This window comes from Sylvia atricapilla, chromosome 2 (genome assembly GCF_009819655.1).
Source record: "Sylvia atricapilla isolate bSylAtr1 chromosome 2, bSylAtr1.pri, whole genome shotgun sequence".
Classification (NCBI taxonomy): domain Eukaryota; kingdom Metazoa; phylum Chordata; class Aves; order Passeriformes; family Sylviidae; genus Sylvia; species Sylvia atricapilla.
The window spans coordinates 35,489,907-35,508,616 of record NC_089141.1 but is presented as its reverse complement, the minus strand read 5'-3'; the positions used below and the strand labels follow the sequence as shown (position 1 = coordinate 35,508,616).

At 39.4% G+C, this 18,710-nt stretch overlaps 1 protein-coding gene across 1 annotated transcript in view; it reads right to left on the bottom strand.

The window, feature by feature from the left end:
• The window catches only part of FAT3 (FAT atypical cadherin 3), a 326,121-nt gene that overhangs the window by 63,436 nt on the left and 243,975 nt on the right, over window positions 1-18,710 (bottom strand). Inside the window, exons 8-11 of the mRNA XM_066341305.1 lie at window positions 17,886-18,161; window positions 16,145-16,355; window positions 8,368-12,441; window positions 980-1,176 (exon numbers count right to left, since the gene is read on the bottom strand). Of these exons, the coding sequence (XP_066197402.1) occupies window positions 980-1,176; window positions 8,368-12,441; window positions 16,145-16,355; window positions 17,886-18,161 (4,758 nt within the window). The remainder of the gene's footprint in view (window positions 1-979; window positions 1,177-8,367; window positions 12,442-16,144; window positions 16,356-17,885; window positions 18,162-18,710) is intronic.

Genomic DNA, 18,710 nt, shown 5'->3' with positions numbered 1-18,710 from the left:
TCTATACAACACATTCCTAGCAATTCGAATCACTGTTAAACTTTGAGGTGTCACAGGAACAATGCCAAATTATGGCTGTGAATAGGGCTCATCTTAGGTGCTTAGTGCAATACCATTTTGTATCTTCTGTTTATTCCATTGACACCCATGAAATGAAAAGCTTGATGAGTGTGCTATCAGAAACAATTGTTTTTATCACCTCATCCAGCAGTTTTGAGGGCAATACAGATTGTGATTCTCCAGAGTGGTAGAGTGGTTCTTTGCAATGACAGCAATCCATCAGTGAGTGATAATGTAACGATGGCAATTACATGAGTATATGCATGCACACATACACACACACACATTCATATATATATGTATATATGTAAAATTTCTGTGAGTAGTACCATTAAGGAACTCTGGGTTTTATCGTGTCTTTTCTTTCACACAGACCTTTCTATTGCACTAACATCAGTTCCCTGGATTGCCTTCCCACAGAATACAAGACAGCTAACACTCTGAAAGCTGTGGTCAGGCCACACTGCATGCATTCCCGACAACAGGACAGCAAGCTACATTCTTCTGCCTTTTCCACTGGATGTCTGGTATCTGGAAAATTGAGGAAAGCTGGAGTTAACCTAGACTGATGACATTTCCACATGGGCTATGAAGGAAAAGCACATTCTTTTTTGCAGGAGAGGGGTAGCTGCCCAATGCCACCTTACAACGCATCATTTGCTGAAAAGCCAACTAAGGCCACTGTGTACAAGACTCCTTTGCAAGCTTTATGAGATCATTATCCTTCAATCCTGGATTCACAGGAATGCTTTACCCTGCTACTCTCCCAGATCACTGCAGATTCATCAACTACAACCATGAAGATGAAAATCAGCATTGCCTATGAATACTCTGAACAGTTGCAAACAGCAAGAGACACCTGTAGGTAAAGCATTGCTCTCAACACAGGGACAGATTGCCATGTGTGGCATTAACTCACCTGTTCACAAACTGGATTATTATCGTTAACATCAGTGACAGTCACTTCCACAGCAGCCTGGGTCACAAAGAGGCCATCTGTGGCGGTGATGTTCAGATAATAAATGTCTTGCTCTTCCCGATCCAAAGGCCTTTTAACATAAACTTTCCACTCATTTTGAACCAGTCCCAGAGCAAACTTCCCTTTGGGATTCCCTCCTGCAATAAGACAAGCAACACACAGTGAGCTGTGGTGTCCCTTCAGAGCTCCCACCTGGTTTAAACACAGAGACACATCACCATGCAGCCATCATTTCTTTCACAGCTTTTGGTGCTTCCAAACTTGCAGACTCAGGAAATCTGTAATGAAATTACACTTCCTGTGTTTATTGCCCCCTGAATGCCCTGTATGAAAGTGAACCGATAACTTTCAGTGGGAAAAAAATCCATTTAGCAGAGCTGAAGATGATCTCTTGTTCAGTTCCCTGTAAGGGTAATCAAATTCAAACTGTGAACAATCAATAGTCCTCTCAGGCTGGTACAATTGTCTTTCCACTTAGTCTCAGGAGAGGATGTAATACACCGTAGCTCTTGTTACCAAGACAATTTCATTAGCTGTTGATTATGCAATCAAGGACTGGAAGTGGGTTCTATTAAGGAATCCTCTAATGAAAGCTTTATCATACAGCTGCGCCATTCTTGCGATTATTAAAATTCCAGTTTTTCAGAAAGTTTACATGACACAGGCAGACACATTAGTATTAAATAGTCCTAACAAGAGGTCATTCGAGGAGCAGTTGGAAGATAAGCAGTACAAATAGATCAAATGCATCCAAGAGTGAAAGCTGATGAAAGGTGTGCAGGAGATAAAGCAGAAGAGTGTTTTACTATGCCATAACACTGACACTGGACCTGGCAATGTCGCTCTTCCACATCATTAAATTGCCTGGTGACAAAAAGAGGTTGGGAAAGGGAAAGTTTTGGTCCACATAATTGGGAGGGGAGGGGAGGGAAGGGAAGGACATGTCACATACAGAAGCTTGCAATAATTAAGGTGGGCATGGACATTAATGTTTCCAACAGTTATTTACTCTTTTCTCTGAAATGTTACAGTCTCCTGCCTGGTCCAGGAAGAAATCACCTTCAATCACCTTTCTGTGAGTCTGATCCAAACCTCTTGTCAGACCAGACAGTAAAATCTTTTAAACCAGTGTTACGACTTTACTCGGCTAGTCAGCTCAGCCCCATGCAGCTGCTTGCTCATTTCCTCCCCAGTGGGAATGGGAGTAGAATCTGAAGGGTAAAAGTACGAAAACTCACGGGTTGAGACAAAGACAGCTTAATGGGTAAAGCAAAAGAAAAAGAATTCATGGCAGGTGTTCAGCCATCTCCAGGAAAGAAGGGCTCTATCACCCTGACACTTACTTGGGAAGGTAATTGCCATTAACTCTGAACATCTCCCCTTCTTCCTTCTTCCCTCAACTTTTATATGCTGAACATGCTGTCATATGGTGTGGTCATATCCTTGTGGTCAGCTGGGATCAGCTGTCCCAACTGTGACCCCTCCCAACTCCTTGTGCACCCCCAGCCTCCTCAGTGATGGGCTGTGTGAGGACCAGGAGAGGACCTGACTCTGCATAAGTCCTGCTCAGAGTAACTAAAACATCCCTGTGACATCACAAATCCAGATCATAGGTCCATAGCAGATTCTACTTAGAAAATTAATTCTACCCTAGCCAAAGCCAGTACAGCCAACCACCCAGTCTTCTGTGCCCAGCTTGGTCTGTAAAAACATATCTGCATATTTAATAATTTAGGATAGAGCACTACAGTCATAGCAATCTCATGTGCTACAGAAACTGAGTGAGGATATATTAATAAACACCATGATGCTCCACTGGCTGAACTATAATTGCAGCTAACCCACTACTAGATCTTTGCCCACCATATTAAGCTTTCTCCTATGGTCTCCATGCCAGAATTTGACCTGAGAACTACTTTCCACGTTGCTCATGTTTAAAAGCGGTATAAAACTATTAAGAGAATGCTTATTCTTTTTTGTAACAAGTTCAAGAATGTCAAACATGCTAGTGTACATTTGCTTACAAATTAATCAGGGCTCTGACGTGTCACAGGATCTGTACAAGCTGGATGGAAAGACCAGGTTCTTAAACCTTCCCCTCTAGTACTTCCACTGAATGATTTCATATGTAAGTATTTAAAAAAAAAATAATCCAAGGCTGAATTTATTTGTGTTAACTCTGTTGTCAGGCAATTAATGTCTCTGATGTTGCTTCTGTTGTCACAATTCTGTCAGTTCTCAGGGATCTTTTTGTCAAAATAACAATACAGAGGAGGTCTGAGCTTGAAGTTGAGATTAAAACAAAAAAATTCTAATGTCCATTCCATACCTTCTTTCTACATCAAAAAGCAGGAAGGAGGTCACAGGCTGTAAACTATCCCTTCTCCATTAGCCACAAGAAAGATTGGTTTCTATTTAATATGAAAACTAAATCAGTTGAATCAGGCTGAGCAAATCCTTCTTGTTAAGAGTCACCATTTGTGCTAGCTGTGACTGTGCCAAAGAAAGCAAGTTGTAATGAATAGGATTTCCAGAAAATTAGTCAGATAGGCATTATAATTATAAAAGGCTTTTGAATCATACAGAGCACTAAACTCATGTATCAAATACAGATATTTTATGTTGATAGAAAACCACCCTTTTTGATCACAAAACCAAGCAGTTTTCCCACTGATTCCTATGACAGTCTGGAATAATCACCAGACAACACATTGTTTAATCTGTTGTGTCATATAAACACACATTTCTCCTAAAGAGGGTGACACAGAGTGTTGATGTATACTACTGGCCAGATCTGAATACAATCCAAGGAAATGAGAATCTGTCCACTGACTTGAGTGTGAATGTGACTTCAAAGAAGGCAAACCCCTGCTGACTGACATTAAATTCTTTCTATTCAGTTCAATGCCAGCATAAAAAAAGCTTAACTCTCCTCTATAAAAGGCTGTAATCTTATCATAGTGAGTTTAATGTTGTAAACCATTAATAAAAGTAGTCTTAAATATTCTTATTTTGCCTCATGATATTAATCAGGGCTTTCCTGCATATTAGTCCTTTTGTAAAAGGAATTTATTAACTGTCCTGACCAAGTAGGAACCAATACACTCAAGGTATGGGCATCCCATTGCTAAGAAAAGAGGAAAGGTAAAATCTAATTAAAATCAGCTGGTGGCTTTTATGGTTAGCAGTAACACTACCTTGGAGCAATTTTAAAATCACTGTTGCTTTGTTGCTAATGGAATGGCTTTTAAATCATACCTAGGAATTTGGGGAATATGTATAAAAAATGGTCATTGAGATCTCTTTTCCTCCTCCTTACTCTACTAGGAAAGAATCGATCTGAATGCAATAAGCAGGAATACTGGTTTATCTTATAGTGGTTTATCTGCATGTCTTTTTCATGAGCTTTTTTTTTTTTTTTTTTTTTTTTTCCTCAGGACTGGCTGTATACCTTGCTGATGGAAGGCAAAGGTGGACCATAAACTGTAAGAGAAATAATGAAATATAAAACTAAAACGCCACCAAGAAAATATTCTCAAAAATAGAAAGGCAAAAAATCTACTCTGTGGCCCAGGAAACCATTTCCTAGTACTTATACATATGTCTTGATGCAGATCTCGTTCTGCAGTGATTAATTAACTTTTTCACTAATATATGCAAGCAGATTCAGTTTCCTAGGGGCATTCTAATTAATTAGTTTTTCACTCTGAATAATGTAGCTTTTCTAAATGGAAGCCTCCTGACTACATGTATTAATGGATTCTTTAAAATCTTTTGGCAGTTTTCTTATGTTCTGCTTTGAATGTCACAACAGTGAAGTGCTAGCTACAAAAAACACTCCAGTAACTTTTTAGAAAGGCTTTGAGGCTAAAAAAATCAGCAGTATCTTTTATCTTTTGTTACTTGAAGTTTAAATAATGCTTTCCCTCCCTCCCTCCCTAGTCAGCAAATAGTACAAAGCCAAATCAAGCTGAAGTTTAAGTAAGAAAGAAAACAGCCAGATACTAATGAAATGCAGAGACACAGTGATCCAAAATAAACAAATCTTGACACACATCATTACTAAAGCACACACAGAGGCCATTATAGCAACTAAAAGGGAATGGAAAACTAGAAGCCAACAGTATCAGTTTTCACTGCAATGTCCCCATCAGGGAGGGAGAGCTGAATATTTACTAACTTATTTATTTAGCTTCTGTCTTACATTTATGCATTTATTTAGGTACTTTCAATTCCCAGTTAGAACTTTAGGAATTTGCATCACACCAATTCGATGGGTTTAACCTCCACTCCCAGTTTAAGAAGTTTACTGAGCTTCTGCAATGCTAAATCCACTTCTTTTATCTTTACTACCATAAAATTGCAGAAACTGTTCTTCATCTGGCAACACAAGGGCCTTCCCAAACACTGAATCATCCACTTCTCCAGAATTCCAGTATCTCAAATACATGATAAAAAATAACAAAAGCCACACCTTTGCTCACACTGAGCAATCAACCCAGCAAATAACCTACTGTGTACAATACCACTTCTTTCTTCCACTGTCCATCTTCCCTCAGCTGAACCAAGCTTCAACACTATTGACTCCATAGCTTTATGTGCCTGATGAAGCCTAATTAACATCACTGAGGAACGCAGAACACTCTAATGTACCATTGTCTTGGCAGCTGACATTTTTCTGGTGGCTTTTCATGGTTCGCCACTCCTAAATCTCAGTAATATCTGGCTGGGTGTAGGTTGGCTAGACATCAGAAGAGCCCCAGTTTCAGGCAAACTGCCTCAAATGATACAGGCAATGATCTCAAACGAGTCTTCAAAGGAAAACTGCTGCGCTTCCTAAGTGCATTTGTGTCATCTGGACTTCCTATTGATTTTCTATTAAGATTTATGTATAGTACTTTTGCTTTGTGAACATCTCCAGCTGCTATTGAACTACAAATAACGAAGAGTAAGTGCAAAATTATTTTCTCTCACCATCAAATGCAAATGAAGATGGATTTGACAATGGCAACAACTTGCCAGTAATGGTGGAGAACAATCATAAACTGAAGGAATCCAAGCATAATATTTATTTATCCACCCAAATGTATCTACCCGTTTTCAAGATTGACCAGAAGACTGCAACAGGCATTTCTATTTCTCAAAAGAGCACAAAGGACTCTTCAGTGATTACATCTGCCCCAGAATGTTAATTCCTTTTCTTCTAAATAATGATTTCTTCTGTCTTCTGTGTGCTACTTTTCTCCAGATGCATTTTCACAAAGCTGTTTTTGGTGGATCCACGTGACAGCTTCATCATTTGTCTTCTTCTACCTTTTTGTTAATGTACCGCTTTTACTCAGAGCTTACTGTATTCACAGAAGTTTCTTTGAATCAAAAAGCCCCCAGAAAGCCACAGCTTTTGAATAATCATCTAGCTAATCTGATTCCATGAAATACTCAAAGCGCACTTCCTGAGATCAACTTGAGGTAAAGTGTGAATAGACTATTTTGTGAGTGAAACTATATTTTAACATGTTTTGACATTTTAATCAAAAGAACCCAATTTCTCCTTGTACATTTCTCAAGCTCAAACAATATATTTAAAGGAAGTGGAATTTCTGAGTCCATGCGCTTTAGTAGTTGTACAGTAAGAAAGTTTTGGGCTTTGACACCTAATGTTTTCAGAACCTAACAGAACAGTGAAATATCTGTCATATTTTGAACTGTGACAGAAACTAAGCTACAGAATAAGCTATAATTTATAAGTCATATCTGACAACTGTTATTCAAAAGTCCAGTTTTTGATAAATTAAAAACACAGGTATGTGAAGAAAAGACTCTGTGTTACCAAAGGCATAATTCATTATAAGAGATGACTGCCAGACTTCACAACAAAGGCAATGATCACAGTGCACTAACATACCTTTTTTACAAACCTAAGGGTTTTCGTTTCCCATAGTACTTTCTACACTGGGATCCCCAAACTCCTTCAAATATCCCAAAACCTCTAGTATAAGGCATTACTGATTTACATATGTGGGAACTGGGCCACTAGCAGCTAATGCACCTTACCCAGAGCCTCTAAATCCTGACATTTACACACAAGACTACTTTTGCCCCTACTTCTAATATCCTACAGCACATTGCATTATAAACACACTGTCTTTGCAAACCTTTACGGCGAATCTAAAATTTCAAGCTAATTAATCAATGAATTTTTTGGTTGCTTTGAAAATTATGTTACTTGTGATGTATAACACAGGCAGTCTGTGGCTAACTGGAGTGTCACACCTCTCCCTACACACCATCCCACAGCCATTTTCATTTTAATAGCTAACAAAGGAGTAGGAGCCTTACTCTCAGGAGCAAAATACACAAACTATTTTCCCATTAGTTAAGTACTTTTTGCCCACAGCCTGCTTCCTACATGCTGTTATATATGTTAAATCCCATTCAGTGAAAAAAATGTGAATTTTTTCAATAATTTGGTTATTACTAGGTAGTTAATACTAGCTCTTGAATTGCTAAGGTTGGGGGGAGTGAAAAAGCTGTTCCCTAAAAAAAAAAAAATCTATTGAACAATGCAAGATGGAAGGAGAAAAATAACTGCAGCACTCATCACTCATAACATACACAAAAGCCGGGCTGAATCTAGGAGAAAAGAATGATAATAAATATTACACAACAGGAGAGAGCAAAATGTATTAGTAATGTAATCAGAATTTCCTTATGCTGAATATAACAATGCATGGCAGCTAACCAGTGCTTTTAAGTACATCACTATTGCCCTGGCCAGAAATCTGTACTGATAAGAAATGGCACTCCCTCTCTCTATAATATAAAACTCATTCGTGCCCCACCCCGTCCCCATTCCAAATACAGGTACTTCCAAATGGCTGTGGTATCTACTTTCCTATCTCAAAAAGAAAAATGTTAGTTAAAAAAATAAATTAAATGCTTGAAAGTAGAAGGATTTTCTCTGTAAGAAGAAAATTTTCCTTTTCCCTTGTTTGAAATATTAAGAAATGATGGTTTTCAAGCTGACATATCAATTATGATGGATTGATGGCTGCACTACATTGCACTGCAGCAAATCAGGAAGCATTCATCTTGGAAAGCTGAGAGAGTAACACAGACACAAAGACACACACACATTGCTCTCCTTCTTTTCAGCTTTGCTACAAATTCTGTCAAAAAAAAAAAAAAAAAAAGAAAGAAAAGGAATGTAATTTATTCATTCACAATGATAATTCTGAAACTCTGCTAAAAATCCACCTAAAACTGGACAAATGCACAGTTCTTCAGTAAGCTGGTTATGGGAAGAAAGCATGCAAGCTTTTTCTCACCTGTAATATGGTAGCTAACCTGCCGATTGACATCAGATGTGTCTTCATCCCAGGTGCTAAGAACAGCCACAACTTCCCCGGGAGGGTCACTCTCCTTCACTGACCCTCTGTACACCTCGTGCTCAAAGATGGGTGCATTATCATTTATATCTGTCACAGTAACTGAGACCAAGGTGGTTGAGGACAAGGACAAAGCTTCCCCCAGATCTGAGGCCACCACTGCAAAGGTGAAAGCAGAACCCTTTTCATGGTCCAGATCCTTCAGTGTACTGATCCAGCCACTATTGCTATCAATGGTGAATGCTTCCGTGATCTTCTGTAGCCCCGACTCCACCGCGAGTGTGTACATGACTTGTCCATTCGCACTTGAGTCTGCATCCACCGCTTTGACTTGCATAAGTTTTGTTCCTATAGGCATCCCTTCCATGATTATAGCATCATAGCTAGCTGTTTCAAACACAGGCTTGTTGTCATTTACATCCAACACCTTCACCTCCACATCCACAGTCATCACAATGTCTACTTTGTCTAACTGAATTGTGGCTGCAACTTTGAAGTGAAAGGCAGGATTTATTTCGTGGTCAAGTCTCTTGTCCAATTTTATGAGCCCTGTGTCTTTCTCTATGATGAAAACCCCGTCTTTGTTGTTTTCAGGTAGCTCACCATTAACTGTGCTATACAAAGCACCCTGATTGGGCAAAACATGCAGAATGTCAATAGTACTGCCTATGAGAGTGTCTTCTGCCACAGTGAAAGAATACTGTGGTTGAGAAAAGGAAGGCAAAACCGTTTCTAGTGGTAAAACATGGATGTAGACAGGAATGACAGAATGCTTTACAGGAATGCCACCATCAACTGCTTTGACAAAGAATGACAGAACGGTGTTTTTCAGATGGTTAAAGCTACCCTTGGTGACCATCCATCCGTTATCTGGATCTATTTCAAGTAGATCAGCTACTGAAACAGAGGCTTCACTATACAGAGAATAGGTAATTCTGGAATTGGCTCCATCATCTGGATCTACTGCTTGTACTTGGGTCACCAAGTAACCTTTCCCAACATCTGCTTTGACACTTGCTCTGTATTCGACTGTCATAAATTTGGGAGCATTGTCATTCTCATCCACTACTATCACTCTCACAGTGCAAAACGTAGTCCTGCCACCTCCATCGAGAGCTCTCAAGAATATATCGATATCACTTTCCAGCGGGTTCTCACGGTCCAACCTCTCAGTCGTCAGAATCTGCCCATTTGCATCAATCAAAAATCGGTCCTTGGCAAAATCATTTATTATGGAGTAGCTGATCTGGCCATATACACCTGAATCCCCATCTGTCGCCTTCACATGGATTACCTTTGTCCCAGGAGCTGCGTTTTCTCTAACCTCTGCAACATAAATGCTTTGTGAAAACACAGGGCTGTAGAGGTTGGCCCCAAGGATCTGTATGTGCACCTGAGCTGTGCTGGTGAACAGCCCATCTGACACAGAGACGTTCAGGCTGTACATGGGCTCCATCCTCTGCTTGCGATGGTTGGAAAGGGTGATGACACCACTCTTGCTGTCCATAAGGAAACTGGTCCGATCATTTCCTGATAGGATGCTGTACTCCAGCCTGTCAAAATCAGAGCTGTCAGCATCAGAAGCTTGGACACAAGTCACAAAATGACCGCGAGGTGCCAGTTCACTCACGTACGATTCATATATCAACTGGTTAAAAACTGGAGGATTGTCATTCATATCTGTTATTGAGATACTGACAAGAACCTCACTGCTCAGAGGTGGGAACCCATTATCAGTTGCTCTGACTTTCAAGCTGCACTGCTGTATGAGTTCATGATCCAGCATCCGGGCTGTCAGAATTAGGCCACTGCTGCTGTCTATATGGAAATAGTCAGTGCTGTTAAAGGTGTCCTGGACTATCTGATACTGTACCATCTTGTTATTGTCAGAGTCAGCATCAGTAGCAACAACCTGCAGTACAGGAGTCCCAATCAAAGAAGCTTCAGACAGGGTAGCATTATAAGCAGACTGATCAAAAACTGGAGGATTATCATTAACATCATTAACAATCAAGTCCACAGTTACCTCAGCACGAGCGCCAGTGAGAGCATCGCTGGCTCGCACCATCAACTTGAAAAGAGAATTTATTTCATAGTCCAGTGGGCTGATGACACTCAGAACTCCAGTATCAAAGTCAATATTAAACTGGTTGTAGGGATCTCCATCAACAATGATATAAATGATACCCTGGCCTTCTGGACTGGTTGCATTTATGCTTAAAATTGGCATGTGCATTTCTACATCTTCATTCACAGAAGCTGTATAGAAGGGCTTGTCAAACACAGGCATTGCTTTGTTAACAATAGTAATGGGGAGCTCTACTGACGCAGACAATGATGGGTTACCACCATCTTTGGCAAGAATGACAACCACGTACTCTATATTAGACAAATCAGAATTGAAGGCTTCTTTTAAAGTGACACTACCAGACCCTCTATCGATTTCAAAATGTCCATAGTCCTCCTTCAGCAGGTATGACACCTCACCATTGTCACCCTTGTCTTTATCAATGGCTGTCACTCGATATATCAGGGTACCAGGCTCAGCATCGACCTGCACAGCAGCATAGTAGGGCAGCCCTACAAACACTGGGGCATTGTCATTTATGTCCTCAATGTAAACTCTCACCACCACTCGAGCGACACGGAGGTAATCTAGCTCACGGCTTGCTTCCACCACCAACTCATACAGCTCCTGCTCCTCTCGGTCAAAGGGGACACCAGTGGTCTGAATGACTCCTGAGGTGGATTTGATTTTAAATTTGTTTCCTGGGTTTAATATGCTGTATTTCAAAGGCTCATTGAGGCGGTTGCCAACAGCATTCACCACAGCGATCTTTGTGATATTGGTGCTGTTTTCTGAGATAGAAGTGGAATAAAAATTTTGTGTGAAATGGAGTCCACTATCCATAGCTTCTTTTACCATTATAGTCACCATAGCAGTGCTATAAAATTTCCCATCAGATACTCTTACTATTAGCATATAATGGTCTTTGGAGAGACTATTGTTTTTAATGGTGAGTATCCCTGTGCTTGAGTCAATTAAAAAATGGTCCATATTGCCTTCAATTATACTAAATGTTAGTTCTGGAGGGATCTCTGAATCTGGGTCTGAAGCTTTGACTTTGAGAACCTCAACACCAATATACGTGGGCAGGAGCAAGACTGTCTCAAATACAGCCTGGCTGAAGACTGGTGGGTTGTCATTGACATCAGTTACCTCAATGGTCACTTCAACTGGGCTCTCTGCTGTAAGCTGGGGATTCCCACTGTCTCTAACATGAACATGGAAATGGAAGTGGGCTATAGTTTCATGATCTAAATTTGCAATTGTTCTGATTGCACCTGTGCTGGAATCTACCGTGAAATACTTTTTTGCAGTTGATTCAACAATCTGGTAGACAAGCAGAGCGTTCTGGTTGCTGTCAGCATCAGTGGCACGTATCACCAGGGGACTGTTATTCGCACTCCGGACCACGCTGTTCACAGGAGCAGCTTCGCTTATGCTGCCCAGGTACTGAGAGAAGATAAAAACTGGTGGGTTATCATTTTCATCAACAATCTGAATGTTCACAGTGGCATTTGATGCCATGCCTGCCATATTTGTTGCCTGTACGATGAGCTGATAGGAGGAAGCACGTTCATAATCAAGGGCCTTTTGACTGGTGATCACTCCAGAATATGGGTTTATGGTGAAGACTCCATCAACATTGCCATCTTTAACCTCATAAACTAATGTGGACTGACTGATTGCAGAGAGAGAAATGACAGAAGTACCAACATCCACGTTTTCATTAACCTCTGCTTGGTATTCTTTTAGAGTGAACTTTGGGTGGGAGTTATCTGCCATCGTCACAGATATCCGCACAATTGCTGTTGCAGACAGAGCTGGAGAACCTTGATCAGTCACTTTGACTGACAAAACAAACTGTCCCATTGTGGTTAAGTCTGGCTCCTTGAGCAATGTAATGATGCCTAAAACTGGCTCAATCTTGAATGTGTTTCCCGTGTTTCCTACAACAAAAATATTGGAATAAGTTTAGAAACAAAATATGACTCACTTGATGAAAACTTAAACCAGGAGCAACAAGCTGCTTTTCAAAGGCAGTTACTTAAAAAGCCTCAAAAAAATCCTAAATATTAAAGTATTCTAAAGGCCTTCCCAGTCTTTCTTCCTGCTAATTAGAGAAGTCAGTAGATGGTATAGGTATTTAAAGCAACAGAAACTCAGGTGTTGCTACCTCTATCTTGATTCTCAGTATCAGCATCTGAGTGAGAACTGCATGTACATTACTCCTACTGAAGTAAGGAAAAAGCATCCCTAAATTACAGAAATTTGTCAAATACATGTACACCTAAGGCAAAGAAATGAGATCAGAGGCTAACAAGCCAATTACAAGACTAATGGATAACAACTCAGGCTTCTAATTGAATGGGATATTAAGAAACCATGCAGGAGATTACAGTAGTTCAAGACTCAAAGAATTGAATATAAAAAGGTTAAAGTGGCATTTAGAAAAAATAAAACAGAGCAAATAGCACAGAAAAGAGATTCAAGTGTCTTGTGGCACAAAGGTTTATCATATCATCTCTGAGGAGGATGTATCCACATGAATGAGATTTAGCAGAAAATGTCATGAAATGCCTGTTACAACATGAAAGCACAGATATCACTGACAGTGTAAAGGTGAAAATGGTAAGTTTGGATCAGAGAACTTTTTTGGGGCCTTTATTTCTTTCTGGTCTTTTTGCCAGTCTCTTCCTCAGCAAGACAGGTTCAAAACTTTCTGTATGTATTCTTACCATGTAACTAGAGATCACTTTTAATTGGCAATCCTTATTTTGCTGTTTTACTGAGTGCTTGCTTGAATTATAGGATGCTGCATATATATATGGCATATATAAGCATACAGACTCTTTTTCTGAATTTAATTCTAAATGTAAACAGCATATACTGAATTACAGCAATTTCAATCCCTATACCATGTTCCCTCTATTGTAATTCACATGTTAAAATCTAGAACTGTTTCCAACCTACAGCCAAGCATGCATCCCACCCTGGGAGATAAATATATCTCAAGTGACACAGAAGAGGGTTTTGTTTTAATAGTGATTGTTACAGGTGCTGTGAACAGAGCAATAAATGTCTGAGTTGTAGTGGAACACCAAATACATGGAATCCTAAATGAAGAGGGGTAATGTGAACTATTTTTAAGATATGATTCACTAACTGTTGTATATTCTGGAGGCTAATTTAAGCTATATAATACTTTATGTAGTTCAATACTGGTAGTGGCTTTCTATTTTATATCCTTCCTTTCAGATCAGTAAAGTTTACCCTACTAGCTAAACCAAAAATTGTGCTATTCACCCAGGAGGTGAGATTCTTCCAGAGCTACAAATTCTCATAAAAATCATGGTATCTGTCACATTTACAGACACTACAAGTGCTGCTGCTGTTATTTTGTCAGTGCTTGCTAATACAAATAATTTTGAGCCACTGACTGCCTCCTGCAAGGCCAGAGCTTGTTCTTCTCCTTTAGGAATTCTCTTAAGAAATTACACACAAACTACTTTCTTTACCAATTGCTCTCTTCAGAGCAATGTAAGATGAGGTTAGTAATTCCCCTGAATCCAAGGGCGGTGTACAATCTGAATTCTGCAGTTAAAATCAATATCCTCAACTGCACATTTATGGATCATAGAAACTGCTGCAGCAGAATACTGAATTTTGATGCATCTGAGATTGGGACATCTGTGGATAATGAAACTGGAGGAGTGCGAGCCTTAAAGCAAATGTAAGACTGAGGTCTGACATTGCAGAGAGAGCTCATGATGAAACAGAAACAGGCTGTAATGAAAAAGAGCATCTCTAGAAATCATCAAACAGCTAATGCATCTTTTCTAACCATAATATTTTTGTGTATGCATCATGTATAGTAATAATGCATACATTACCAATGCAATGGGAACTATACTCCTTAGATGTCAGGATGCTCCTTACATTGTGGTGGCACCTCCAGATGATTGGGAACCCATAACAGTAATAAGGTGTCAAGAAAAATCTGGGAATAGTCTTGAAAAACATTGCCCCAGGAACCTGATCTAGTCTGCTCAGAATTTGTTCCATAAGGCACAGTTTTGTCCTGTCTGGACACGTTTAAGATTGCCCCTAATTTAAGTTAAAGGCCACTGGAGAATACTGAGAAGTAACTGCTAAGACCAAACACAGTGCATAAAGGAAATATTTGGTTTGGAGTGCTAACATCTTCCTCATTCTAAGTTCAACACTTTCAGCTGCAAAAGACTTCACCTTCTGGTTTGCTGAAGGTAATCTCCTTCCACAGAGCATACAATATAATGACAGAAAAAATGTTCCTTGGGTCTTCTCTAAACTTCAGGTTATATCATCTTAATTTAAGGTGTGAGCTTGAATCATATGAACCTAAATCAGTACGAGATGGTGTAGATATTCTTGTTTCTTTAGTTATTTGTCATTTAGCCTGCTCCTAAATGACATAAGCCATTCTAGCTAGTAACAAGTCTTCATAATAATATAGGGATAAATAATGATCCAGTAGGATCAGAGCCTATTTCTGGGAAAGGCTTGTGATCTGCCTAATATGGGTACAATCCGAAGTACCTGTGACTTCTTTTTACAGCAATATAAGTTTCAAGTTTTGCTAGTATTATAGTGGAAAGATTCCTATTATGAATGAAACTCCCTAAGCAGAAATGAAAAATTACAAAATTCTAAGGTTACAAATTTCTAATTCTTTCCCTTTTTTCCCAGACATTCCTCTCTTATATATCTGTCAATGGTTTATCTTACAGATAATTCTTAATTTCAGATTCATGTCATCCAGAGAAACTTACATTTACTAGTATGTGTGTCAGAGATAATGCTAATGTTTTATGACTGTGCTGCTGCACCAGTACAAGAATACTTTTGCTGGTACAGATTATGTGCTGAATGTAAATATCCAGAGTTTAACAGCAAAAGCAATTTTCATCTGGTATCATCATGCTCTCTCTTAGTTTCAAGAGACCTTGTGCCATTAAAACACTGTGGCAGGAGTTTTAGCATAGCCTGTTCTTAGTCTCTGTGCTCCTCTGGTCTGAATACTGGCAAAGATATCAGGACATACCAGCTGTTGTGGCATTTTTTATGGAGGATCCACTGTACAGTAGTCTGACACCAGAACCCTGAAAACCAATCACTGGCTGCAGTTTTGAGTAACTATCTTCTGTGATGGCTTTGACCCAATGACTTAGAGGTAACAGGCTCTATAGCCATCTGGTGAAAATGAATCAGTCACAGAATAACAGAATGGCTGGGCTGGAAAGGGACCACAGGATAGCATCTGGTCCAACCTTCCTGCTAAAGCAGGTTCACCTAGAGCAGGCTGCAAAGGATCCTGTGGGGTTCTGAACATCTCCAGAGAAGGAGACTCCATAGCCTCTCTTGGACAACCTGTTCCAGTATGAGTTTGGGTATAGTAAGTCCCAATATAAGTTTTGGGCATAGGAGCTTCAAAATAAAATTAAAAAAGAAAAACCCAAACAACAAAACAACAAGAAGGTGTCTCCTCTGCCCATCTGTATAAGAGAAAGTAGACCAAAGAATCTGAATTGTGTGTCAAGACAAATCACCATCACATCACTGTTCTGTATCTGCAATGATCCATGATACTTTACTTTTGGCCCCTGTCCTAACCTGCTTCAATAGTATAGATGAGCTCTGCATTTTCTCCTTTGTCTTTGTCCAGAGCCGTGACCTGCAGCACTGCCGATCCAACTGCTGCTGATTCAAACACTGAGGCTTCATACAATGGGCTGGTGAAGTAGGGACTGTGGTCATTGGAGTCTTCCACATTTATGATGACTCTGGCCAAGTTTCTTCTATAAGGGAATTCTTGATCTCGGACCTATGGAACAAATGCATAACACACAATTTGACAGCCATCTCGTAAAACTTCACAAATGTTACTCATCTGAATGTGAACACTACTTTCAGTTCTATTTAATACAAAATAGTAAAAAAATCCATTTGTCACAAAGAACTACATTCACACATGGGATGGCAAATACTAAAATGAAAGAAACAAGAAAAATCTTAGTGACTTTTTTTTTCACTTCTGAAAAAAATGCATTGCAACTAACCATCATGACATGAGTTTTTGAAGTGGTAACCATATGAGATCTTGAATTTGGGTGAAGGTTTGCAAGAAATTCCTTTTTTTTAAAATACTTGCTGAATGGTCATTCCTTTATCTTGCCATTGCCTTCTTTACAGCATATAGGCATGTAAACCTAGTGCTTGTAGCTGCCAATGGACTACTTCATGATTATATATGTAGATGATTATACCAACAGTAAACAGAGCAGGAATCACTTCATGAAGTGCTGGTAACTGCCAACAGAGGTATAAATTACCACACCTGTCTCAACCCCATCCAAAACAGCTCAGCACTGCTTCACTGATAATCCTGCCACCACTATCTTCCCAAAATTCTGGTTCTTCTTAAACAGAGGAAAAGACCTGTTGTATCAGGGGAGATCAAAACCAAGCACCAGGGAATTACCTCTCTTAGCCATGTGTTTCTGTGATTCAATTTATAGCTATTTCTTAGTCTGCTTGCCAAAGAACTTGAAACATTTTATTCTGTGAGTGGAGATCACACTCAGCTGCTCCTTGCTGCATCTCCTGGCAACTTTTTGCTTCCTAGGGTGCCCTGCCAAAGCTGCCCCTGTACCCAACACACCATGAGCAGTTCCTTAGAAGGCCTCTGCTGCAGAAGTCTTAAGTGGTTAAATAAAACAGTGGACTAAAATGTTTAAACTAACACATTTTTTTATTCTTATTTTTTTATTAAAAAAATTATGTGATAGACAGTCTCCACTTGAAAACAGACAGATTTATGTTCTGTAGTCTAGGCACACCAAGCAAAAATTGGTAATTAACTTTTTTCTGCATAGGCAAAGATTTGGAAATGTAGATAAAAGAAAGTTATTTTGTATATCAACAGTTTATGTACTGAAATAAGTCCATAAAAGTAAGCTATAAATGAGGCTTGTATTCAGAAAGGCTGTAGCATTCTCCATGGCAAGAAAGCAGTTATCTCCCTGTGAATAACTTCACAAATAACTTTCAGCCTCACTTCAGAAACTCTGCAAATCACCTTGAGGGAGAAGATCAGATGCCAAGAGATTAAATAATTTCCTGCTTGCTCTCCCCTTGAGATAGAGAATCATATCACATCCCATACAATGAATTCACAATAAAGTTTTCTAAAAAGCCAAAATAAAAACTGTGAAATAAATGCACAGCAGGGCAGGTGGGATTAAACTAGTGGCTATTTATTGCACTGAGTCCTTTGCTTAAGTGAAGACTACTCTATGTGTGCACCTGAGGCAGCCATGACTGCAGCCAGACCCAAGGAATACTGCATTCTTACCATGACATTAAGGATGTGTTTATCTTGAGCTTCGTGGTCTAATCTCTCAGCCGTGTAGAGAACCCCGGTGTTGGGATCAATTCGGAATTTTCTCATGCTGACTGTATCGATGCTGCTGTGAATAGTGTAGCTCAGCTTATGCTTTTCATCTCTGTCTATGGCCTCAATTTGCAGAATTTCAGTATCAGGGAGGATGTCCTCTGAAATGGTGGCATCGTAACTTGGCTGAGAGAATTCTGGGCCATTATCATTGTTATCCAACACTTTGATAAGAACCTACAGTTAATAGAAAAAAGAAATTCAAAGTTATTGAAGTCTAGTCAGACTCCTGAATAAGCATCTGGAGAAATGCAATTTACTTTGAATGGCTGAAGATGTTATGCTGCTGCATGGTGTGACTGAGAAACATTATTTAGTATTAAATGCTTACTTTTCAGTTCAAAAGAAATAGAAAGGATTCGACTTTGGAAGTAAAATGTTTCTAACTGTAAGACCTACTCAGAGCCCAATAAAGAAGCCCATATTTTCAGCATTTATAGACTGGAAAACATTTCTACAAGGGTCATCAGGAAAGGTTTTGTCCTTCCTTGTAACTGCCTTGGTTACAAGAGACTTCTAGAACTGTTATGTAACTTCCTTTCCCTTTCACTATTAGTAAGGCTACAAAAGAGTTCTTCTCATGTTGCTTAAATATACTTTTTATACCGTCAAGATTCAGCTGAATCCTGTGTTTTCTGCCCAGTATATAACATTGGGGCTTGCTGGCAACGTCAAATTGTGACAGCAGTGGAGACTTCAAGTTGCTGTAACACCTCAGACTGCTCT